The sequence below is a fragment of the Equus quagga genome, chromosome 3 (assembly GCF_021613505.1).
Source record: "Equus quagga isolate Etosha38 chromosome 3, UCLA_HA_Equagga_1.0, whole genome shotgun sequence".
NCBI lineage: Eukaryota > Metazoa > Chordata > Mammalia > Perissodactyla > Equidae > Equus > Equus quagga.
This window is the reverse complement of record NC_060269.1, coordinates 65,223,401-65,248,974: the sequence shown is the minus strand read 5'-3', so window position 1 is coordinate 65,248,974 and position 25,574 is coordinate 65,223,401. Positions and strand designations below refer to the sequence as shown.

Sequence of the window (25,574 nt, the reverse complement as noted above, 5' to 3'; positions counted from 1 at the left end):
TTATTGACCTAAAAGATAACTGTTGAAAATACTAATAGTAACAACAATGTATTTGGCAATTATGGCTTATGGATAAGTGAAATGAATGAAAGTAATGCTGTAAGAGATTGGAGGGAGGAATTGAGAATATTTTGTTATAAGGTATGTGCACTATGTGTGAATCAGTATAGTGTTATTTGAAAGTGGACTTGGATTGATTGTAAATATATATTGCCAACTCTATGGCAACTACTAAAAAATTTTAAAAGAAGCATAATTGATATGCTAAGTGAAGAAAGAAAGTGGCATCATGTAAAATGCTTAATTAAAACCAGAAAAGGAAGGGAAGAGCGGAAGAAGAAAAAGACAGAAAGAACAAGAACAATGAATAGAAAATAGTAAAAAAATATGGAAGATGTTAATCCAACTAAATCAATAATCACTTTAAACATCAATGGTCTAAACACACAAAATAAGAGTGAGGCTATCAAAGTGGTAAAAGAAACAAGACTCAACTATATGTTTTCTACAAGAATCCCACTTTAAATATGAAAACAAAGATAGATTAAAAGTAAAAGGATTAAGAAAGATACACTATGCTAACACTAATAAAAAGAAAGCTGGAGTAGCTATAATAATTTCAAATAAAAAAGACTTTAGAGCAAGGAAAATTATCGGGGATAAAGAGGGACACTACATAATGATGAAGTGGTCAGTTCTTCAAGAAAACACCAAAATTCTTAACGTGTATGCACCTAACAATACAGCATCAAAATACAAGAGGCAATACCTAATAGAACTGCAAGGAGAAGTAGATGAATCCACTGTTATAGCTGGAGATGTCAGCATCTACTGACAGATCCAGTAGGCAGAAAATCAGTAAGGATGTACTTAAACCAAACAGCACCACCAATTAATTGGATCTAATTGACATTTATAGAATACTTCATCCAACAACAGCAGAATACATATTATTCTCAAGCTTAGATAGAACACTCGCCAACTTTCACATTCTGGGCCATAAAACATACCTCAAAAAATTTAAAAGAATAGAAATCATACAAAGTAAGCCCTCAGATGACAATGTAATTAAACCATAAATCAATAACAGAAAGATAGCTGGAAAATCCAAGAATACTTGGAGATTAAACAATGTACTTCCAAATAACACATGGGTCAAAGAAGAAGTCTCAAGAGAAATAAAAAAAAATTAAACTAAATGAAAATGAAAATACAACTTATCAAAATTTGTGGGATGCAGCAAAAGTAGCACTTAGAGGAAAATTTATAGCATTGAATGATGTATTAGAAAAGAAGAAAGATCAGATCAGTAATCTAAGCTTCTACCTTGGGACATTAGGAAAAAAAGAGCAAATTAATCCAAAGTAAGCAGAAGAAAATAAATAATAAAAGTGAAAGTCAAATAGATTTTATTTATTTATTATTAAATTTATTTATTTATTATTAAAATTATTCAAAAAATAAATTTAGTGAAATTGAAACAGGAAATGACTAGAGAAAATCAACAAAAACAAGAGCTGGTTCTTTAAAAATATCAATAAAGTTGATAAACCTCTAGGCATGCTAACTGAGGAAAAAAGAGAGAAGACACAAATTAGAAATATTAGAAATGAAAGAGAGGCCATCACTACTAATCCAAGGAACACTAAAAGAATTATCAAGAAATATTATGAACAACTTTATGACCACAAATTTGATAATCTAGATGAATGGACCAATTCCTTGAAAGACACAATCCACCTAAATTCACACAAGAAGAAATATGTAATTTGAATAGATCTCTATTAAAGAATTAGAATCAATAGTTAATAATCTTCAAAAACAGAAAGAATCAGTGAATTCTGCCAAACAAGGAAGAAATTATACCAATTATCTACACCCTCTTCCAGAAAACAGAAGCAGTGGGCATATTTCCTAATAGTCTATGAAGCCAAAAGTACCCCTAATACCAAAACTAGACAAAAGCATTACAAGAAAGGAAATCTATAGACCTATATCTCTCATGAACATAGTTGTAAAAATAAAACAAAACATTCACAAATTAAATCCAACAAAGTATATAAAGAATTCTATACTACAACCAAGTGGAATTTATCCCAGGTATGCAAGGCTGGTTCAACATTCAAACATCAATTAGTGTAATCCATCACATCAACAGGCTAAAGAAGAAAAATCATATGATCATATCAATAGATGCAGAAAAAGCATTTGACCAAATCCAATATCCATTCATGATAAATACTCTCAGAAAACTAGGAATGTAGGCGAACTTTCTCAACTAGGTATAAAGAACACTCACAAAAACCTACAGCTAACATCAAACTTAATGGTGAGAAAGTAAGTGCTTTCCCACTAACAAAAGGAACAAGCCAAAGATGTCTCTTCTCACCACTTCTGTTCAACATGGTGTTGTCCTAATTAATGCAATAAAACAAGAAAAGGAAATGAGGTACATAGAATGGGAAAGAAGAAATAAAATGGTTTTATTTGGATATGACATAATTGTCTGTGTCATAAGTCCCAAAGAATCAACAAAAAAGTCCTGGAACTAATAAGTGATTATAGTAAGGTTGTAGAATACAAGGTTAATATACAAAAGTCAATTGCTTTACTATATAACAGCAATTAACATTTAGAATTTATAACTAAAAGCACAGTATTGCTTATATTAGCATCAAAAAAACTGCTTAATTATAAATCTAACAAAATATGTACAAGATCCATGTGAGGAAACCTGCAATTCTCTGATGAAAGAAAACAAAGAAGACCTAAATAAATGGAGAGATAATCTATATTCATGGATAGGAAGATTCAATGTTGTTAAGGTGTCAGTTCTTTCCAACTTAATCTACACATTCAGTGCAATCCCAATCGAAATCGCAGTCACTTTTTTCATTGATATGACAAACTGATTGTAAAGTTTATATGGAGAGGCAAAAGACCTAGAGTAGCTAACATAATATTGAAGGAGAAGAACAAAGTTGGAGGACAGGCACTATCTGACTTCAACATTTACTATAAAGCTACAGTAACCAAGACAATGTGGTATTGGTGAAAGAATAGACAAATAGATCGACGAAACAGAATAAAGAGCCCAGAAGTAGACCCATATAAATATAGTCAATTGATCTTTGACAAAGGACCAAAGACAATTCAATGGATAAAGTGTATTCTTTTCAAGAAATGGTGCTGGAACAACTGGACATACATCTACAGAAAATTGAATCTAGACATAGGCCTTATACCTTTCACAGAAATTAACTCAAAATTGATTATAGACCTAGATGTAAAATACAAAACTATGAAACTCCTAGAAGATAACAGAAGAAATTCTCAGTGACCTTTGATTTGGAGATGACTTTTTAGATACAAGACCAAAAGCACAATCCATGAATTGATAGTTGGACTTCCTTAAAATGAAAAACTTCTGCTCTTTGAAAGACACTGTTAAGAAAATGAAAAGATAAGCCATAGAGTGGGAGAAAATCTTTGCAAAACACTTATCTGATAAAGGATTGGTATCTAAAATACACAAAGAACTTTTAAAACTCAACAATAAGAAAACAAATAGCTTGATTAAACAATAGGCATTAAGAGCAAGCCCTGATGACCTAGTGGTTAAAGTTTTGTGCGCTCTGCTTTGGCAGTCTGGATTCAGTCCCCAGGTGTGGAACCACACTGCTCGTCTGTCAGTAGCCATGCTGTGGCAGCAACTCACACAGAAGAACTAGAAGGACTTACTACCAGAATATACAACTATGTACTGGGGCTTTGGGGAGAAAACAAAAAAGAGAGAGAGGAGGGTTGGCAACAGATGTCAGCTCAGGGAGAATCTTTCCCAGCAGGAAAAAAAAAAAATAGGCATAAGAGCTGAGGAGACACACACCTCACAAAGAAGATAGACAAAAAGACGTTCAATATCGTATGTCATTAGGGAAATGCAAATTAAAACAGTGAGATACACTACACATCTATTAGAATGGCTAAAATCCAGAACACGGACCACACCAAATGCTGACGAGGATATGGAGCAACAGAACTCTTATTCGTTGCTGGTGCGAATGCAAGATGGTACAGCCACTTTGGAAGACAGTTTGGCAGTTTCTTACAAAAGCTAAACATATTCTTACCATACAATCCAGTGATCGCACTCCTTGGTATTTACCCAAATGAGTTGAAGACTTAGACCTACAAAAAAACCTGCACACAGATGTTTTTAGCAGCTTTAGTCATAATTGCCCAAACCTGGAAGCTACCAAGATGTCCTTCAGTAGGTGAATGGATAAATAAACTGTGGTACCTGCAGACAATGGACTATTATTGAGTGCTAAGAAGAAATGAGCTATTGAGCCATGAAGACATGGAAGAACCTTAAATGCTTACTGCTAAATGAAAGAAGCCAATCTGAGAAGGGTACAGGCTGTATGATTCCAATGCTATGACATTCTGAGGAAGAAAATTATAGAGACAGTAAAGAGATCAATGGTTGCCAGGGTTTCAGGAGGAGGGAGGGAATGATGAACGGATGGAGCGCAGGGGATTTTTAGGGCAGTGAAACTATTCTGTAGGATACTATAGTTCTGGAGACATGTTAGTGTGCATTTGTCAAAATCCATAGAATGTACAACACCAAGAATGAACTCTCATGTGAACTATGGACTTTAGTTAATAATAATGTATCAATATTGGCTCATCAGTTGTTACAAATCTACCACACCAATGCAAGACGTTAATATGTTAAGAATAGGGAAACTGTGTTTGTGGAAGGGGAGGTGGGTATATGGGAGTCCTCTGTACTTTCTGCCCATTGTTTTCTGTAAATCTAAAGCAACTCTAAAAAAATAAAGTCTATTAATTAAAAAAAGGATCATATTGTATAAAGGGTTTTGTAACTTACTTTTTCCATTTAATAATGTGTTATACACATTAAAAAAATTTCATAGTTGCGTGGTTGGATGTATCATGAATTTAAATAATTCTCCATTGTTTCTACTCTCTTACTATTTCTAATAGTACTGTGAAGAACATCCATAAACATGCATATTTGCACATTATTTCTTTAGCATAAATTTCTGGAAAAGGCATTGCTGCATCAAGGGAAATGTACATTAAAATATTTAATTGTATTTCCCTCCACGAAGGTTGTGCAAGAATTTACATTCCTGTGTAAGAAATGAGAGGGCCCATTTCCTCATGCTTTGGTCAAAATGGGGTATTCCTAATCTTTTCAGGCTCCACTTATTTGACAGCTAAAATAAGACATTTTAAAATTGTCATATAAAAAAATTGTCCTTTTTTGAATAATAGTAAAGTTTTTTTACTATTGTTTTAACTGAAGTTTTCATTTTTTAAAAAATTGTCCTCTTTTGAATAATAGTAAACATATTTTCCTGTATTTGTTTTCCACTTCATTTCTTCTTTTATGAATTGTGTATTCATGTCCTTTCCTTGGTTCTTTTCTTTAAATATAGTATAATGCTCCTCGTTCTCTTATTAATTTGTAAAGAATCGATTAAGGATATTAACTCTTTACTGTTATAGGTTCCAAATCTTTATTTCGTACTTTGTCACCTGTCTTTTAATTTTATGTACAATATCGAGACAGTTAAATTAGCTCTATGAACATTTTTCTTCATGGTTTCTAGCTTTGGTGTCGTGTTTCCCAAATTCCCCTCCACCCACCTCAAGGTGTTTTATGCTCCAGCCCATGTTAAATGGAGCAAGTTCCAACAGGGGGTCAGAGACGGAGGGAGGATGCCCTGGGATTGTAGTCTTCCAGGACGGCCCAGGAATCACACTGCTCATCTCCTTGTGCCGTGTGGAAGCATCCCACAGAGACCTTTCTCCTCTTCCCCCGGCTTCACATCCCAGCTCTGCTGCAGCTAGTCCATGGGAGATGCTGTGTTGATGATAATAACCCAGAGTTGGCTCAGCTAAAACTGGATGGAGTTATCATCAGGAGCAGACCCCACATGCTTGATGGTCTTGGCAGGTAATCCTGACTGACCCCAGGGTGTGTTTTAGAACTTTCACAAGACTACGTATGTTTCCATTCTCTAGGCCAGGCCTCTTCTGGATTCTTTACAAATGAGCAGTAAGACAAGGCTTAGGACATTTAAAGATAGAGCCTTGTCAGAGGATTTGTCCACTTTATTCTCTATTTGAGATAACATTTAGATTTTATTCACAACGATTGCAGCCCTCTGCTGGTGAGAGGAACTTCTGGCTGCAAGTCTGAGAAGTTCTGGACATCCACTTACTTGATCTTGAAGAGGGACATAAATGAGTGTGCTCACAGCTCACAATCAGGCTCTGGCGGCTGGAATCAGTGAGAACTTCTTGCGGAAGGGATTTGGGGGCCTCCCTTCCCTGGAGCAGTAGTAATGTGTCTTGGTGACGCCCGATAATGTCACTTGAGGCAGGTTCATTTCTGTTCTTTAGTAGAAACATTAAAAGAGTGAGCAGCCATAATTTTTGGTAGAAGGAGATTTCTTATGGGGATTCTTATGGGAATTTCCAAGCATTACATGCTCTGTTTCTGCGATGTGTATAGTTTATCCTTTTGTTAAAGGCGCATGTGGACCTCAGTGTGGTCTACAGAAGTGTAATTGGCAGGAGTTATAATTTACTGATCCCATTTGTTTCCCACCAGAAAAGAAAGAAAACATCATTAATTATATAAGTGTTTGTGGGGCCTCTGGGTCTAAGAGGAATTTGAATTTGAACCAGAATCGCCCAGAGGAGGGGAGCGAGAAGTTGTGCGTGGTTATGAATGGCAGCTTCTATCATCCCACTGCTGTCGCATTTATTATCTCACTCTCTACCTGCCGCCCACAGCAACCTGCAGAGAAGCAAGGCGGGCAAAGAGAAGGGAAAGGTTCATCCAGGAGTCTGTCACTGCGTGTTTCTGATGTGACGGCCATGGGCTGTCTGGGTGGGGATGTTCTGTCAGCCTTGGCAGCCTTAGTGGACCATTCCCACTGTCTTGAAACACTTTCCTCTCTTGGTGCCCATTACACCACACCCTCCTGCCTGCCTCTCTCTGGCCACTCCTTTTCAGTTCCCACAGGCAGATCTTTTTTTAAAATAGAATTAGAAACATTAGAACTGGGCCCTCTTCTCTCCACCATCCTCACCCTTTCCAGGTGGTCTCATAGTGTCCTCTGGCTTTAATTGCTGTCTTAGTCTATTCAGGCTGCTAGACTAGGGGGCTTATAAACAACAGACATTTATTTTTTAAAGATTTTATTTTTCCTTTTTCTCCCAAAGCCCCCTGGTACATAGTTGTGTATTTTTAGTTGTGGGTCCTTCTAGTTGTGGCATGTGGGGTGCCTCCTCAGTGTGGCCCAATGAGTGGTGCCATGTCTGCGCCCAGGACTCGAATGGGCGAAACCCTGGGCCGCTGCAGCGGAGCGCGTGAATTTAACCACTCGGCCACAGGGCGGCCCTAACAAGAGACTTTTATTCCTCACAGTTCTGGAGGCTGAGAAGTCCAAGATCAAGGCGCTGGCAGATTCGCTGTCTGGTGAGGGCCTCTTCCTGGTCCACAGAGGGCTGTCTTCTCCCTGTGTCCTCACATGGTGGGAGGGGCGAGGGAGCTCTCTGGGGTCTCTTTTATAAGGGCACTAATGCCATTCGTGGGGGCTCCACCCTCATGACCTAATCATCTCCCAAAGGCTCCACCTCCTACTACCTTCACCTTGAGGATTAGGTTTCAATACACGAATTCTGGGAAGACAAACATTCAGTCTACAGCAGTTACCATCCGTGAGCTGGTGGCTCCTGCATTAATATCCTTAGCTGTGACTTCTCACCTGAGAGCTTTATATTTCCACCTGGATGTCTTCAAGGCATCTCAAATGGAAATCTTCCTTCCTGCTAGTGGAAGTCTTGACCAGCCTGATATTCTCACCCCACGTCCCCCTGCTCCTCTCCTGGTCTTCCTTCTGTCAGTCAGTGGCACCACCATCTGCCTAGATTCAGGTGTCAAAACCAGGATTCACACCAGGTATCTTTCTTGCACTTACCCACGTCCAATCTGTTGGTGATTTCTGTTGACAGTAGCAACAAAAGTGGGTGAGAGAAGGGACACGGACTCTGACGAGACTGCAGGTGCTTCATTCCTGGCTACTAGTTTTATGTCCTGGGGAAAGTTCCTTAACCTCTCTCTACCTCATCAGGTTTCTGTGAGGATTAAATGTGAGTATTATGAGGATTAACCGGAGTTAACACATGTAAAGTACTTAGAGCAATGCCTGGCACAGTTATTACTGGAAAAATGGCAACTGTTAGTGTTACCTCCAAATAAATGACATAGCTGTCCGTTTCACTCAATCCTACCTGCCCCCACCCTAGTCTTAGCCATGGTTAGCTTACCTTCTTACCAGCTTGCCTCCCAGCAATCCTTTCACCATGCTGTGGCCAGAATGATATAAGGAAAGTATGAATCAGATTTTGTCTCTCCCTGAATAAAACCCTTAAATGTTTTGTTTTAAATATAGCATAAAATCCAAATTTGTTCCCATGGCCTAGAAAGTCTTCTTGTTTTTTCTTGTGAGGAAGATTGACCCTGAGCTAACATCTGTTGCCAATCTTCTTCGTTTTGCTTGAGGAAGATTGTCATTGAGCTAACATCTGTGCCAGTCTTCCTGCATTTTATGTGAGATGCCACCACAATGTGGCTTGACAAGTGGTGCTAGGTCCGCGCCCAGGATCTAAACCCATGAACCCAGGGCCCCCGAAGTGGAGCACGCAAAATTAACCACCATGCCACCAGGCTGGCCCCAGAAAGTCTTCTACATGTGGTCCTTGCCTACTGCTTTAACTTCAGTTGTACACGGTAGATATTGCTGTGTAACAAACCACCCCAAAACCTAGTGGCAGAAATCAACAATAGTTTAATTATGCTCATAGATTTAGTGATTAGGAATTGGACGCAGTGGAGCAGGGATGTATCGTCTCTGCTCCAGGATGCCTGAGGACTCAGCTGGGGTAACCTGAATGACTTGGGATGATTTGAACAACAAGGGGTGGAATCATCTGGAGCCTTCTTCATTCACATGCTTGGCACCTTGGCAGAGATGGCAGGAAGGCTGGGCTCAGCTGGGACTGTCCACTGGTCTTCCTACATTGGCCTCTCCATGGCTTGGGCTTCTTTACATCATGGTGACCTCAGGGTTATTGGTTTCTTACATTGTGGTTCAGAACGCAGAACATGGCCTTTTGTGACCTGTACTTGGAAGACAAATATCACATCTTCTCACAGACTCAATTGGTCAAAGTACTCGCAAGCCCACCGGGATTCAAGGGGAGTGCACATAGACCCCACCTCTCAATAGGAGGATGCTGAAGAATTGTGGCAATGTCTTTAAGCTGCCACACTCATCTCTGTCACTCTCTCTCTGCTCCCAGTTCTCCAGTTACATCAGACTCCTTTCTGTTCTAAAAACACACCAATTAATCATAACCTCAGAGCTTTTCCACTTTTTTGTTCTTTCTGACATGAACTCTGTTCGCTCAGATATTTGCACAGTTGACTCTCATCTTAGTCCAGAGATGGACTAAGTCTTCACTTTCGATCCATGGATTGAGCCTGCAACTTTGCTGCTGCGAGGAAGCCCTGATCTCTCCTTGCAGAGACAGTCCTGAACTTAGTTCCCAGATACCTCGTTCTCACTTCTCCTTCAGGATGCTGTCTTGACCTCTGCTGCCTGCAGCTAAGTCCAGAATTTTGCCTCCAGAGGCAAAGTTCTGATGTTTGCTCTTGGGACTAAATCCCCACTTAAATGTCAGCTCCCCAGGAAGGCCCTCCTAGACCACTGTATCTGAAGTGCCTCTCCATCTTACTCTATCCTCTGACTGTTTCCTTGATAGCACTTACCACAATCTGTAGTTACCTTGTGTTTTTGTTCTTTACCTATTTATAGAGTATAACTTCCGTAGGGGCAGGGGTGTTGTAAGTTTTTTCATTATCCTATCCCTTGGCACATAAAAGGCACTTAATATATCCTTGTTGAGTGAATGGACAAAGATTGGGAAGGGTCAGAAATGAAGATTTGGAAGTTAGAAGCATTTAAGTGGTTGTTGAAACTATGGCAGAAAAAGAGGCTCTGGAGATACCGTCAAGGATTGTCAATATTTAGGATAGAGTTAGAGGAATCCACAATGAATGCTTAGGAAGAAGGGCCATTAAGGAATGAGGAGAGCCTGAAGAAAGGTGTCAAAGAAGCTAAGGGGGGCGGGCAGCCCTGTGACCGAGTGGTTAAGTTCACACGCTCTGCTTCAATGGCCCAGGGTTTCGCCAGTTCAGATCCTGGGCATGGACATGGCACTGCTCATCAACCCATGCTGAGGAGGCATCCCACATGCCACAACTAGAAGGACCCACAACTAGAATATACAACTATGTACTGCGGGGCTTTGGGGGAGAAGAAGAATTTAAAAAAAAATTGACAACAGATGTTAGGTGCCAATCTTAAAAAAAAAAAAAGAGGGGAATTTAGAGGAAAAAAGGTAGAGGCATTAATGTTAAGTATCACAGGAAGGTCAATTAACTAGAAGACTGCAAGGTGTTCCTTAGGGCCACCATGGAGGGGACTCTTTGCTAGAGTTCTTTCAGTGGAGTCAGGGAAGAAGCCAGAGTGCAGTGGCTGAGAAGCAAATGGGAGTTGAAGTTGTGGAAGTGGAGACCACGATGCTTGGCTGTGAGGGAAGAGCGATGCCAGGGCAGTAGGTGGTGAGGAATGCAGGGCCAAGGGGATGGGAAAGGCTGGAGGGTGTTTCCTGGCTGGAGGGAGTGAGCAGTGGAGGGGATGAGGTGGAGAGCCAGGAGGGAGGTGGTGGGACACAGCATGGATTCAGGAATAACCCTTGAACAGGCTGATCACTTCTGATGAGACCCTATGGAAGGAGGAAAGATGGGTGAGTGTGATTTTCTCCTAGGAAGATTCATTCCACATGTAATTCTTTGTTCAGCACCTGCCTTGCCAGCCAGACTGTGAGTTCCAGGATTGAGCGTGGTCTGCGAAGATGGTAAAGGTCTTGACAGCTGCTGAAAGGCATGAGGGGGTGACCAAGTCAAGGACAAGTGGAAGTGAGATGCTCTTCTGGGATAATCTGTCTCATTCTGTAAGGCAGTGCGAGTTTTCTCTGGCTTCTCTCTATAGCATTGGTGAAGGAGTAGTGACATTTTTGTTGCTCCAGAAATGGAAAGATGCTGCTGCTGAGAATTGCTCAGGTGATGAACCATGGAATGCAGCTGGGAGTGGAGAAGGTGATTCTCTAGGCTTGAGGATGTGTTGTGGGGATGGGGGCTCATGAAGCCCTGAGAGGGAATGGCTGAAGACAAGGGTGGGCCAAGGTTACCGTGGTCAAGAAGGTAAAGGAAGTGAGATGTGTGTGTGTGTGTGTGTGTGTGTCTGTGTATTTCACACAAATTTTAAATCCAAACAGGATTATGATAGGAATTAAAGTAGAAAGAATGTTGCTGCTGTAACAAATAGACCCCAATATTTATAATGGCTCAAGCACAAGAAGAGTTTATTTCTGTATCGTATAATGGTTCAAGGTGTGTGTTCCTGATCAGCAGGCACAGAGATGGGCACAGGGTCTCTGCTCCATGCAGATGAGTGCAGACTCAGCCTGCTGATGGCTCTCCCATTTTCAGCACATAGCTCCCAAGGTGGGGGCACCATCCTCCCACCCAACTAGAAGGAGAGAAGAGCTTAGAGAGCTTGGAGAGAGTTCTCTGTGTCTCATAGGCATTGGAGAGACAACCATAGGTTCCTCTTGAGTTCAGTTGGCTAGAAGTCTGTCACATCTAGTTGCTAAGGAGGCTGGGAAATGCAGTCCATTTGTGTGTCCTAGAAGAAGAGGAGAACATGGTTTCCTGAACAGCTCTGCCACGTTGCAGTGCCACAGAGGCAAAGGCCGGTCCATTGGCTTATATCCTGAATAAATGTGGAGAAGTGTCCTGGAAGCTGAGAGATGACAGTGCACAGGGTGTGCTGGGGTGGGGCTTTTGCAAGGTGATGGGAATGTAAAGGTCTGGAAATAACATTTCAGGACAGACAAATAAAGGGCTCATGAGCCAAATTTGTCTGGGCTTGAATGCTGCAAACAACTTTCTAATTTGATCTTGGCCCAGTTAACTTAATTATTTAACTTCTTTCAGCCTTGGTCTCTTCATCTGTAAAATGGGAACAATACCACTGATTCCACAGTGTGAAATGGATAATGCACGTGACAATTCTTAGTGAATAGCAGCTGTTTCCTAAAAGTTATTTTTCTTCTTCTATATAGTTAAGGCCCTTCAAAATCACAGGCAGAGTGAAAACTTTGTTCAAAAAGTTGGGTGAGGGCTGTGGTTGGCTAGAATAGACCTACATCAAGGCTACCTGGAGCCAGGTAGGTAGATGTGCAACAGTCATGCATGCAGTGGGTCCAGGTAAATGACAGACAGTAGCGAAACTCAGCCTCAGGGCAGCGAGTGTGGAGACTAGAGCAAGGAGAAACCAGGCCCCTTCTCCATGGGCAGCTGCTACCTCAGTCCAGCTACCTGGCGCCACCTGGGAACAGACCTTAGAGTTGCCTAGAGCTTCTGATTTTCCAGAAGAAGGTGGAAGTGTGGCTTTTTCATGTGAAGTGTCTTAATTTTTAAATGTTGGCTACAAATTCAAAATCTATTAAAATCACTGTGTAGTCAAACAAAATGTGTCTCTGGGCTGATCTTGCCTGTGGGCCACCAGTTTGTGATTTGTGTATTCTGCATCAGTGAGGCGAACGTAAGACCTGGCCGCTGGACCTATGCTAACTTGTGTATTCTGCATCAGTGAGGCGAGCGTAAGACCTGGCCGCTGGACCTGTGCTGTCTGATGCAGAACAGCCGTAACCACAAGGGCTATTAAGCTGAAATTAATTTAAATGAAATAAAATAAAAAATTGAGTCCCTCAGGCGCACTAACCATGTTTCTAGTGGTCCACAGGAACAGGGTGGCGGTGGCAGGGGGTGGGGGAGGCCAGTGGCTACTGTGTTGGACAGAGCAGATATAGAAACTTCCCCTCATCGCAGAAAGTTCTTTTGCAAAACACAGCTCCCTGGATGGGAGGGCCATGAAAGGCAATGTCACGTCACACGTGGTTCCCTTTCTTAGACGTAGATGTATAGTTATGTTTTATCTGCATTGATTTATTAGGTGTCACATAGCCGGGATGGGTCAGAGGAATGATTAACATAGAATTCCATATTGTCCCGCACTCAAGTGTGAGACACTTCTCAGGGCTGTAACTTTGGTGGGTTATGGGGACGTGACAGTGTCAGACGGATGGAGAATCGCTCCACTCCACCCTGTCTCTATCCACTATTCTATGAGTGTACCAGATACACCCCCTGTGTGAGGAGAAGGAGTTATATCTTAATATCCTTGAGGCAGAACTCTTGGTCCCTCCACTGGGAAGGGGCTGTGATCTGTCCCGGGTCTTCCTTCTATGCCAAGATGGAAATGGAAGGAAGTTGACTCTCATGACAAGATTGGGACTGGTGCTTTAGTTGGCCAGGTGCAGTCCATCAAACGGTTCAGCTTTCTTTAGTCACTTTTCAGGCAAAATGGGTGACAGTGGTGGCAGTTTGGGGGGTATCTCTCAGGTGCAAAGGCCAGCGGTCCATCAGTTAAGTGGAGCCCTGGGACTGGGATCCCAGAGTAGGTCCCTCTGAGAAGCACTAGCTGGCAGGCAGGCGGCCATTCTGTGGGAGGCCTGCTATTCTGTGGGAGGTCCTCCATTCTGTGCGAGGTCCGCCATTCCTCAGGAGGTCCTCCCATGCATATCAGATTTCAGTTCCTGGACTCCATCAGGCTGGGGTGCAGACTGAAGTCATCTGGGGCCACTATATTCCTCATGCTTTGATTGAGAGCCACAGCCAGTAACGTTTCAAATGGCACCGTCTCTCTCAGTGATGTGTTGCCTGGTTGGACACAGACTGGCGTGGGCAGACACAATTGCCACAGGAGAGCTGCGTGAGGGTTGCAGGTTAAACAGGCCTGGAGGAAGCTGTCAGGAGGCCCCTGCCACGGTCAGGGAGGGGAGAATCAGGCATTTGGTCAGAATCAGGCAGTTGCTGTTGGAATTATTGAAGGTCTGAAGCCACAGAGAGGCTAAGTCACTGCCCTACGGTGCTAGGAAGGTCTGTGGTGAGGCAGAGGAGGGGTTGGACCATGGCTGACATCCTGAGGACCACATTAACCATCACAGGCAAGTGGGGGAAACCCTGGGTTGTCTCAGTAGGAACAGCTGTTGAGTATTAACCTAGGTAGGGTGAAATAGTGATGCAAGTAAGCTGCATTTTGGCCAACTGGCTATGGAAAACCACAGGCTGAGAGGGTGGCGTAAGCTGGGAATGGCCATATGTCCTGATACTGCATGCTGTGTTTTTATTGTTATGCTGCAGCCTTACAAAGTTTTGCTGCCTCTTTGCTAGTAGAAATTACAATGGCCTTGACATAGTCTTCCCCGCCGCTCTTCTCCACCTTTCTGATTTGGAGGTTGTCATGTGAATGCCCAGACCTTGCCTCCTCAGCAGCGGGGGACTCAGGAAAGGGTCTGTATAAGGCTCACACTGTATCTCCCAGCTCTGGCCTTGATCCCAAAGAGAGCTGAAAGGAAAGGGCTTAAACTGCTGGCTCCCCAGGGGCCATGAGTTCAGAGTTCAGACCCCCACAGTCTGGTGATAACCTTGATCATCCATCAGATTATGACTACTCCTGGCATTCTGTAGGCAAATGGCCAAATGACTTGATATAGCCAAAAAGAAAAAAAGAGGAAAAAAAGTGGGAGGGGTGGGAAAAGGAGCATTTGTCTCAATATTGGATTGAAAGGACAGTTCACAAGGTGAACTTTATCGCCCTGCCTTTGCCTACTGGACTTCAGCCAAACCAACCAAGAAGGATATTTGTCACACTGGAGGATGCCAGTGCTGTTAAGATGTCCTTTGTTCAAGCTCTCCAATCCTATCTCATTAAGGAGAAGTGTCTGGAGACATGTCTGCAGATTCTAGAAGTTTCTACAACATGGACTGTGTCTCCCAGAGAGGGCCTAATCCATCTATGACTACAAGGTGGTGCTGGTAGCAAGTTAGAGGAGCCCAGGCCTTAGTTACAGTTCCACAGGCTCCTCTGGAGGAGAGAATGGTTGTCACGAGTACCCACTGGTCCCCCTGGGAACTTTAACTAAATGGATGGGGCCTAAGACAGAGCCTGGTTGTGAACTGTGGGCCTTGGAAGATCATTTTAGACTCAAGTCCCGATGTAATTGAATTTTATAACTGGGACTTTTGTTCAAGGAGATTATTCATTTATTCATCTATCCATCCTTCACCCACCCATCCACCCATCCATCCATCATTCATCCATCCACCCATCCATCCATTCCTTCAGAACTTGTCATGTGCCTATTGTATGTATGCAAGCCCCCATGGTGAGTGGTGAAGAAAGATAGTATAGTCTCTGCCCTCAAGAAGCTTATTGCCTAGGAGAAGAAGACAACGTATAAAGAAATAATGCAGGTGCCTGTTTCAGGTACTCTGCTATAAGTCTGTACAGAGCCCAGTGTGCATAACAGAGGGGTGGTCAGCTCTACCTGGGGGCTCAGGAATGGCTGCACAGAGGAGGTGGCAGTGTAGGGGTCAGAGAGGGGATGGGTGTGCTGGGAGCAGTAGAGGTGTGAGCACAGACACAGAGCTACAAATAGCCTGACACCTTCAGGGAGAGTGACGAGTTTGATGTGGCTGGAGTGCAAGGTGTGAAACAGGGCTGCAGAGAGCGCTAAGGAAGCCAAAAGAAGTAGGCAGATGCTGGATCATTCAAAAAGCCTGGATCCCATGCTAAGGATTTTGGACTTTATCCCAGAGATGTTGAGGAGGCATTAAAGCATTATAAGCAGAACAGTAACATGGTAAGATTTGTACTTTTGGAAAAGTACTCTGACTTCAGGAGAGAATAAGACCCAGAAGCAGGGTCCCAGTGAATTAAACATGGGACAGAAGGGGACACCTCCAAAGAGAGTGGTGGCCTTGGATGGAGAGGAGAGAGGAAGAGAGAGGAAGGGTACCATCTCCCTTAGTCTCTCAAACCTCGGGGGTTACTTTCTTCCTCTCTCAGCTCAATCACCTTAAGGGGCCACTTTAATTAGTAAACTAATTTGCCTTTATCTCTCCCTTCCTGAGGAACAGAAGGGAGCTCCTGAGCCGTGTGGACGAACGCAGGCACTCCGATTTCCTCCCCTGGTTTGATTGTGTGCCTACACTGAGTCAATGTTGCCCGTCCACGTAGAGGTAGTTTAAAGGCCCACATACGCGATGGACAGTTTGCTCATAGCACAACTCCAGTTGGCTGTTGATCCTTTCAGTGATTTCCTTATCTGCTCTGTCTCCGAGAGGTCCCATCCTGTATCTTCAGGGAGGCTGGATGTGCTCAGAAGCTGGTGGATGCTCAGTCTTTGGATGGGTGACACTTTGGGGACACACAGCCCCCAGGCCTGGAGCAGAGGAGCACATCTTCTCTGGAGCCAGTGGAGCATGGGGTGTGCCCCTGCCATCACCCCCCAGCCTCGCTGTGTACCACATGGTATAGCACATGGAGGAGGCCGTGTGGAGGAGCTTGGGAGCTCCCCTCCCGATTGCCCTTTGGTCTTCTCGGGCTGGCACATGGTGAATGATACTCTGGCTAACTTGAAAACAAGGGGGGTGGGCAGGGGAGAGGGCAGTGAGGAAGAGGCAAGGAAGACCAATCTGATTACAGGAAAATTCAGCGTTTCTTTGAATCTTTACAATACCCAAATGGGCTACTTCCAGGAATTCACAGACAAAGCTAATAAATTGCTCCAAAGGGGTCTTCAGGGAACCTGTTTGGACAAACGGGCAAGAGGCACGGGGTGTTTTGAATAAGTGAGTAGTTCTCATTATTTGAGCACGGCTGGATTCTTTTAAGTGACACAAACTCCTGAAATATTATTTACACTCTCTGGGCAGACAGTTCACACTTTTTCTCGGTTCTTTTGGGAGCTGACACAGCTTCTGAACCAAGGAGGCCCAGTTTCCTCAGGATCTGTTGCATTTGCTGAGTGCAGGCGAGGCCCAGACTGAAGTATGGGCTTGGAAAGAGGAACCCACCGCAGGTACCACAACTGGACCTGCAAGCGGAGTGGAGCTTTGGCTCCCAGTGGGAGAGGAATCCGCATCCTCTGCCATGGATGATTGGAGCCCAGGCCACATGACTCAGTTCTAGGAGGCGAATTCTCACCATCCGGCATTGCAAAAACCTGGGGTTTACATCAGGGAGGCAGAGATAGAAGGGGAGGCCTCGGTCACCTAGGCTGTGGGGCTGGCTCAGTGGGGCAGGGCCAGGAAGACACCTGCACAGGGTTGTTAGAAAGCTTCTGCCATTGCTTTGCTCATTCATCTGGTGTTTATGGAGTATTGTGAGGTCCTTGCTAGGTGTGGTGGAGGACAAGTTCGCTCAGGGAGTTTGCAGTTGAGAGGCAGAGACTAAAAATACCCAAGTAAACAAATACAGAAAGAGATTTCCAAGTCGTGATGCTTGCTGTTGAGGAGACGGTGCTGAGACAGGGAGTCGTAGTGGATATGTGGGCTGACTTCAGATCGGGTGGTCGGGGGAGTCTCCCTGAGAGGGTACTGAAGGGTGAGAAGGAGCCAGCCCAGCAACACCTGGGAGAAGAGGGAACAGCAGCAGCAGCCGGCCCCTGGGAGGAAATGGAAGGAAACCAGGGCGCTGCGGAGTCGGGGGCTGGGGGTGGGTAGCCCAGGATGAGGCTGGGAAGGAAAGCGGTTTGCAGTTCATTTATCCAAATAGCCTGCCTTGTCTGAAATTCTGCCCATCAGGGCCTTCTCCTTTTAGCACATTAGGGTTCACTGCTCATTTAAATGTTGGTGTTAATCTGTCATGTTTCCAATAGAAGAGAGCTGGGCCACTGAGGGAAACTGAGTCCTGTTGAGTGACGAGGAAAGAGAGATGGCAAACTAATTCTGGGACAAGGGGAAGCGTCTAAGGAATGCCCACAGGTCCTGAGGGGATAATGGAAGTTCTCGGAGCCTTGAGCCGCAGCCAGGGACTGTAAACGAGGTGAAGAGAGAGACACTAGACACCTACCCCCGCTTCCTCACAAGGTGGGTCCTGGTTTCTGCTAAACATGTACTTTATCACTTAAAGCACTAGCCTCTTGGGCTCGGGGTCATCACACAGACCTGGATTCGAATCCTGCTCTCACTCTCGTGTGAACGTGGACGTGAACAAAAGGTTTCTTTGAGCTGTACTCACCTGTCTATAAAATAAGGATATGAAGACTTGCCTAGTAAGATTTTGGGGGAGGAATAAATAAGCTGTCTTTTAAGCACCTGGTGCTATAGCAGACTACAGCAGGTGCTGTCAGTGTTAGTTCCTTCCTACTGTACATAATCTTTCACCAGAAGGCAGACAATTGCGAGGATGGTGATAATACTACTTCACCCTCTTTCAGAAGTTGTTCTCCCTGGGTGAAGAGCAGTGCCGTCGGTGTACTTTGGTGATGGGAAAAGTCCTGGGTGGGGAGTGAGACCTGCATTTTAGTTCATGTTCCCTGAGCTTCCTCTTCCGCAAAGGAGGGTGGAGGTGGTCTAGCGGTCAGAGGTAGGCTGGTTAAAAAACGTTCCTGGGCCTTATCTCTGGAGAGTCTAATCAGAAGGTCTGAGCTGGGGTCCCAGACGATTCTGACGCAGAGGCAAAATCACTCCAGGTGATTCAGACCCAGGAACACGGGGACAAGCATCTCCAGGGTTCTGTCCTGGTCCTGAGGCACCAGGTCAGACAAAGGACCCAAGGGACCAGAACGCAGTCTCCTCATTTGCCACCAGAGGGCAGGCCTGAGACACGACGGCCAGAGAAAGATGCTGTCTGTCGCCAGCTCTGACAGAAAGACCCCAGGGAAAACCTGCAGTCAGAGGAAGCTGTGAAGGTAGGTAATGCAGGGGTCTTTGGGAGGACTGTGTGCTAATTGCAGATAAGAGGGGAAAGCCAAAGTCTCCTAGACTCTGTGATGTGCACACTTTCCTCTGTGCCTTGAGGTCTGACAGGATTTGGACACTGGACCCTGTGTCTTCGTGTAGTGAGGATTTCTCCAGCAGGCTTTCACAGTCTCTGAGTCAACTGAGTTGATCAGTAGTCTTTCTAGTTCTGGCAAAAGCAGCATCTGACCCAGAGGACCAGCCACTGCCGACCCTCCTCGGTCCCTGCTTCGTCCCCCGGTAAAGGATGCAGCCACTGGGGAAGGCCGTGGGCAGCTCGGCTCATTTGCCCTTGGCTGTCCCTCTGTGGCTTGCCCCTTCAGGGTTACAAGCACAAAGAAAGCGAGAGTTATGGCCTGATTCCATCTGTAGAGAAGAAGGCATCACTTCCAGCTCAAGTGTCCTCGTCAATGCCCTCAGTTCTTGGCAAAGAAGAAGTCTGGTACCTTCTCTTTACCACCGCATTAATTTTAATCTTCTCTGCAGCCTGCATCTGAGGCCACAGCCCTTGGCGTCGATACTGCAGCAATGCAGGGACTCGGGGTTCTCAGTTCTTTGCCACACCCAGGCTGCATTCTTCCCGGCAGCAATTTATGTTTTGGAGTTTCCCTACTCGGTGACATCCTGAACGTAATACTTTCACAGAAGCTTGGGGGGCCACAGAAGCAGAAATGGTTACTCCAGCTTCCCAAAGTGGGAAGATGAAACCAAGAGCAGTACAGGCCTGTTCCGGGGCAGGACATGTCCTGTGCAGGGTGCAGAGGAACTGAAAGCAGCCCAGGCACCGAGCACCCGAGTGACAGCGCTTCATCTCCCCACCCCCAGTGCCCAGCAGCGGGTGTGATGCGAACATCTTAAAAATCCTGATTGGGTGTCATGCTCATACATCCACCCATGCATCCCATCCTCTTGAGCCCCCGCCGCTGGGGCCCTATCAAAGGTTAGGAAATGAGTAAGACTTTCGAAAGAGTCCCTAGTCTCTGTGAGCTCAAACTCCGAATGGAAGGAAAATCGTGCTCAACTAGTTGTGTTTAGGTGAGGATAGTTTAGTGTAGGTGGCAAGATATGATGAATGGTATAAAATAGGATGGACATGGAATAATGGGAGGGTGGAGAAAAGAACTGAAGAAATTGGTGCTGAGAAAAAATCAGATGTCTTGTATGATTCTGGATTTCATTTTGCGTTGGGTGCTCTCAGGCTCGGTGGGACGTGGCAGTTTTGTTTATGGAAGGCATAGCTTAAAATTCAGGCAGCTACACCCACACAAGGAATAATAAGCTGCATTATAACAAGATTCTCTTGCAGTTTCAGGGACTTGGAGGAGACAAGCTGGGCTGCCAAGAAGGAAGACCCAGTAAGGCGCCAGTGCTAAGAGAAAGGCTGAGTTGGGGATTTTGTTGACAGCAAAACCACAGTGGTGACGTGGAAGAACCTTCTTATCTTGTATTAGCAATTACAACATTTATTTATGCACCAAATGTGAGGGCACCCGCCATGGACCAGACAGTGTGCTGGTCACTGGAAAAAGAGGAATGTGGAGCTCTTAGCTTCTTGGAGTCATGCTCAGGTAGAAGGAATGGACAGATAATTACAGTAAAGTGGGAAGCGTGTGACAGCAGAGGTGAATAAAAGAGGTTGTGCTTAATGCTTTAGGGGCTGGGGTCAGGGCAGACTTCACTGAGGAGGTGACATTTAAGCTCACTTTTAGGAGCAAGTGTTGAGGGAAAACGGAGGGAGGTAGAGGGAACATCAAAAGGCAGGACACAGGTTTGAGAAGGCACACTGCCTTGAGGGGCAAGTGTGTGTGTTGGTGCATGTCTGCACACAGCCCCCAAGCATGGGGATGGGGGCGTGGCTGCCCAGCGATGGGAGGTGAAGCTGCAGAGGAAGTGGGGATCAGAGTCTGATACAGCACCTGGGTAGAGCTCACCCCGCACGCTCACAGATCTGTTCAGGTGGGTTCTCCAGAACCCAGACCACCTGGAATGCTCTGGAAAGAAGCGTTTCATTAAACAAGTGTCTCATCTAGCCACCACATTTTGCTCTTCCCAGGAACTGGGGGAGCAGTATGGGTAGCCAGGGGCTTTGGGAAGGGGTCGTGAGTGTGGAACAGGCCATCTTACAATGCTTTTTCATGTTTGACATTTAATTTTGTGAAAATTTAGAAAAACCATGGTGAGAAGAGGTTCAAATATTTGGTTCTGGGATAATGATTTGTAACTTTACAGGAAATTTGCATTGAGTGCTTGTCTAAAGAGTGTAAAAAAACAGTGTCTACTAACCAGTCTGTCAGAGCAGAGTGGATGGAAAATCCCCTTTACTTTTCTGCACTGCATCGAGCTGGAAGTGCGGCAAGAAATGCAGAGTGCAGACAGTTCTTTTCCTGGGTCAATTAAAACTATTGATATCTTCTATGTGCCAGATACTCATAGGCTGCAGTCAGAAAGGACAAATCCATTGAAACCTTACATCTTTGGATATTTATGAGTAGAAATGTCAATTATCACGGACTAAGAACCTCATGTGAGTGGCTGTGGAAATAAGACTGATACAAGTAAGACCAAGACACGAGCTCTTGGAGGCTTTTATTACAAAGCAAAACATTCAAGGGCAAATTGGTAAATAACAAGATATAGTGAAATCCATTAAGATCAAACAATCCAGGAGCAGGAAAATATACCAACAATATAAATAATATAATTAGAAGTCATTTTAAGTTAATTTGAATCTCATTATTTACTTGCTTGCCAAATGGTACTTTTCTTGTGGTCTGATAGGACCCGCATCCCCCTGCTGCCCCTCCCCTGGTCCCAGTTGGAACCTGCAGTTGGCTTTCACTGGAAGGAGGGCCCGCCTTAGGCTTCCTCAGACTTGTGACTTCACCCCTTACAGGCTGACGCCAATCCTTGCTGCCATCCGCTCTCTTTGCTCTTAGCACATCACTTAGCTGGAGGAGGAAGTGCTTCCATTTTAGTTTCAAGATGCATGGCTAACCGGAACTTGAATTAATTAACCAGCCAGGAAGCTTGCTACTGCCCCACAGCCTCTTTTTGGGACTTCAGAATTCACGGGAGCGCAGTGAAGGGTGCGTTTTATACCTTCTGGACAGATAACCATCCAAAGTGGCCAGGAGGACCAGATGCAGAGACGCTGGAACATGGGCCCACAGTATCCCCAGGATTATTTTGTATTTATCTAGCTAATCTTTATTGAGCAGGTGTGAGCCAATTAAATAGATTCTTTCTGGGGGCCAGCCTGGGCCAAGTGGTTAAGTTCCCACACTTGACTTTGGTGGCCTGGGTTTGCCAGTTCAGATCCTGCATGTGTTCCTACACTCCACTCATCAAGCCATGCTGTGGCAGTGTCCCACACAGAAGAACTAGAATGACCTGCAACCAGGGTATACAACTATGACTGGGGCTTTGGGGAGGAAAAAAAAAAAAAGGAGGAAGATTGGCAATAGATGTCAGCTCAGGGCCAATCTCCTCACCAAAAAGCATGCTAAAAATAAATAAATAATAGATTCTTTTTTCATGGCTGTCCCATGGCTTAGATTATGTAAGGATTCTATTGTTTGATGTCAAACAGAGAGGCCCGAAACTGTGGGACAGCCCAGATGTTTCAGGCATCCTACCCACCTGGGCCACTTTCCAGAGTTGACCCCTGAGAGCTTGCTCCGGACCCGCCTTCTTCCACAGGGATTGTGAAGCAAGAGCATCAGAGCATGTCTTGGAGCGGGAAAGCCAAGGGGTCCCAGGCCTGTTCCATTGTTAGCACCAGGAAGAGAGGCCTTGAAGGCCATCTTAAGTGTGACTAGTTTATCTGACTGGTGAGTCAAGACTCCCCTCTGTTTTTAACTGATTCTGGGAGGCTTGCTTCATGACTCAGTTTCCCCTTCTTTTGGTATATGAGCTCTCCTTTCTTTCATTCCTCCTGCTTGTTCAGTTCATCTCCTCGCTTTCTGCCTCATTATGTGGTGGGGGGCCGTCTACAGCGCCCTAAGTCCTTCGGCTCCTTGGGCGCTCTAATCCTAATAGCTTTTCCTGTTCACATCTGCAGGCACCAGCGAACTGCCTCCGCACCTCCCCAAGGCTCCAAATGGGTCCGGGCGGCGTGGCTGTTACAGGGGCGAACTGGGCCCGAGGTTGGGCCATTTTTCCCTCAACAGGCGGCAGCTGCTCCCCCCGCCCCCTAGTTCCCTGTGGCCCGAAGGCACAAAAGGACGTCTCGGGGCCGGTCTCTCATCCCCAGCAGCAGACTACAGCTTCCCTCCTTGCGTGGTGGCGGCCGCAGTCTGCAGTCTGCAGCAGCCGCCCCGGCAGCCTGGCGCCCGCCCGCACGCTCGACTTCCTCCTCGCGGCCTCGCCTCGGGCGCCGCCCTCCCCGCCCCCGGGGGAGCCCAGCCGCCCTCTCCGGGGTCGCGGCGAGCCCTCCTCCTGCTCCCCATCCCTCCGCTCGCTGCCATTTGGAGTCTCCGTCGACTCCTGGGCGGAGGCCGAGCGAGACTTCCCGAAGGGCGACAGCGAGGGCGAGGGCGGCGGGGGAGGGCTCGGGCGCCCCTCCCGGGCGGCGCGGCGCCGGCCGGCGGTGCAGTCGCGCGCTCGCCGCCAGCCAAGCCATTGGCTCGGTGCAGTCACCCCACGCGGGCTGCAGCGGCGGCCTCCGCGGATTGGCGCGCGGGCGGGCATCCATCGGGGCGCGCGCGAGCGGGTGCGTGCCGCCCAGGTCGCGCTGAAGCCCCCCGTCTCCGGGCTGGGCTCCCCCTGTCCGTAATGCTCGCCCTTCCATTGTCCCTGCACTGCTGAGGCTGCATTTGGGGCTGCTGCCAGGCCCAGTGCCTGACGCCCCGACCCAAAGAAAGGGCGCGAAAGGCGCGCTCCCCGCTCGGGCGCACGCTCGGACCGCCGCCCTCCGCCGCACACTGCAGCATTTCGCGCTCTCGCGCTGGTCCCCTCCCCGCCTGCGCTCATTTGCATAGCCCGGGCCTGTGGCCAATCAGGACTCGTCTCTCTCGAAGCGGATGGCTTTTGCCTGAGAGGAAAGGGAGTGGCTGGCGGCGCATGCGCCGCGGTGGCCGACTTGAACCGAGGCTTTTATTGCTGTAGTTTATTTCCACCCCCTTCCCTCCTGTTCTCTCTTTCTTTTTTTCCGCCCTAGCTGGGGCTGTGTTGGAGGAGAGGAAGAAAGAGAGACGGAGGATTGCATTTATCCCTTATGTTCCTGGAATTTGCAATCAGCAAGACCAGCTAAGCGGTTGCACCTTTTTCAATCCTGCAAAAAATATCAAGTCTCTTTACTGGCAATTTTTGCTCTAGAGCTGCCCTCTTGAAATTAATTTTTTCCTAGGAGAGAGATGTCTTATCAGGGGAAGAAAAATATCCCACGCATCACGGTGAGTTTGGTATTTGGGAAATCTGCGGTCGGCTAGGAACCTTTTGTGGCACAGAACATCTACGGAATTTTTTAAAAGGAGGGGGAAGAAGAGGGGCCCAACTTTTTTTTTTTTCCCCTGTTGCTAAAGAAGGCGATCGTGGTGGTGGGAGATGCAATAATATAGAATTTGTAAGGCACTAAAATAGGAGCCTGAGTGCGTTAAGGTCGTATTAGGTAGCGCGCCAGATCCCCTGTATCCGTTTATTGTCAGAGCGAGATGCTGCAGTGCTGGCCTGCGGGGTGTAAGCAAATGGATGCCAGATTGAATATGCATGGTTGAAGCTCGTATATTGTTCTCCGGGCTGCGTGCTGCGAGGCTGGACTCCAGGAGCTGGATGGGGAGATGGGAAATGGATTCTCCCAGTGTCTCCCGCCCCCACAAACGGCTTTCTGAAGGCTTCCTCCGGCTCTTTAGAAAAAGCGGGTTTCAGCCTTAGAGGCGTAATGACAGCGCAGAGGGATGCTGAAAAGGGCAGGGTGTACCGGGATGATGTGGAAACGGGAAGGAAAAACAGGGACGCGGTGATGAGCGGGAGAGGAGGGTGGGGGGCCAGTCGTGGGCGTTTTGTTGCCCTGGACTGGTTTTTGGTGGCCTTCTCGGCTTTCTCGAGCCTTCTGCTTTGGGGCTGGGACCCTGGGAGGGCTCTAGGCTAGCTTTCTTGTCTCCTTCTGCCCCTTCTGCAGCCCCGGAGGCGTCTGTGTTGGCGCATACAAAGCGGGCTGGGAGGGTGGGCGTTGGGGACAGCGCCGAGCCGGGCTCGGGGAGGTAATGGCGCTGCGCGACGCGCCGAGCAGATGGCTCGGCCTCGGCCAGACAATGATCGCAGCGGCCGGAGGTGTCGGCGCAGTTCTGGGTCCGGGGGGTGTTAGTTTGTAAATCATGAGAAAAACATCTAAGCGATCTGTTTGCGACGCTTTTGCGATGAACGCAGGTTTTCGCTCACGCCGCTCCCCTGCCCCCACCTCCACCCCCTCCCCATCCTTTCCTGGAAAAATCTCGCCAGTCCTAGTTCTCTACATGTCTGAATGAAATCCCGGGGAGGGAGGAACGCGAGGGAAATTCATTGTTATATAATGATGTGCCGTTACAGT

At 46.2% G+C, this 25,574-nt stretch overlaps 1 protein-coding gene across 1 annotated transcript in view; it reads left to right on the top strand.

Moving 5' to 3' along the window:
- The first annotated feature begins 24,133 nt into the window (after nucleotides 1–24,133).
- DPYSL2 (dihydropyrimidinase like 2) overlaps nucleotides 24,134–25,574 on the top strand; it is a 68,925-nt gene continuing 67,484 nt past the window's right edge. Inside the window, exon 1 of the mRNA XM_046656320.1 lies at nucleotides 24,134–24,441. Coding sequence (XP_046512276.1) covers nucleotides 24,403–24,441 — 39 coding nt within the window. The 5' untranslated portion in view covers nucleotides 24,134–24,402. The remainder of the gene's footprint in view (nucleotides 24,442–25,574) is intronic.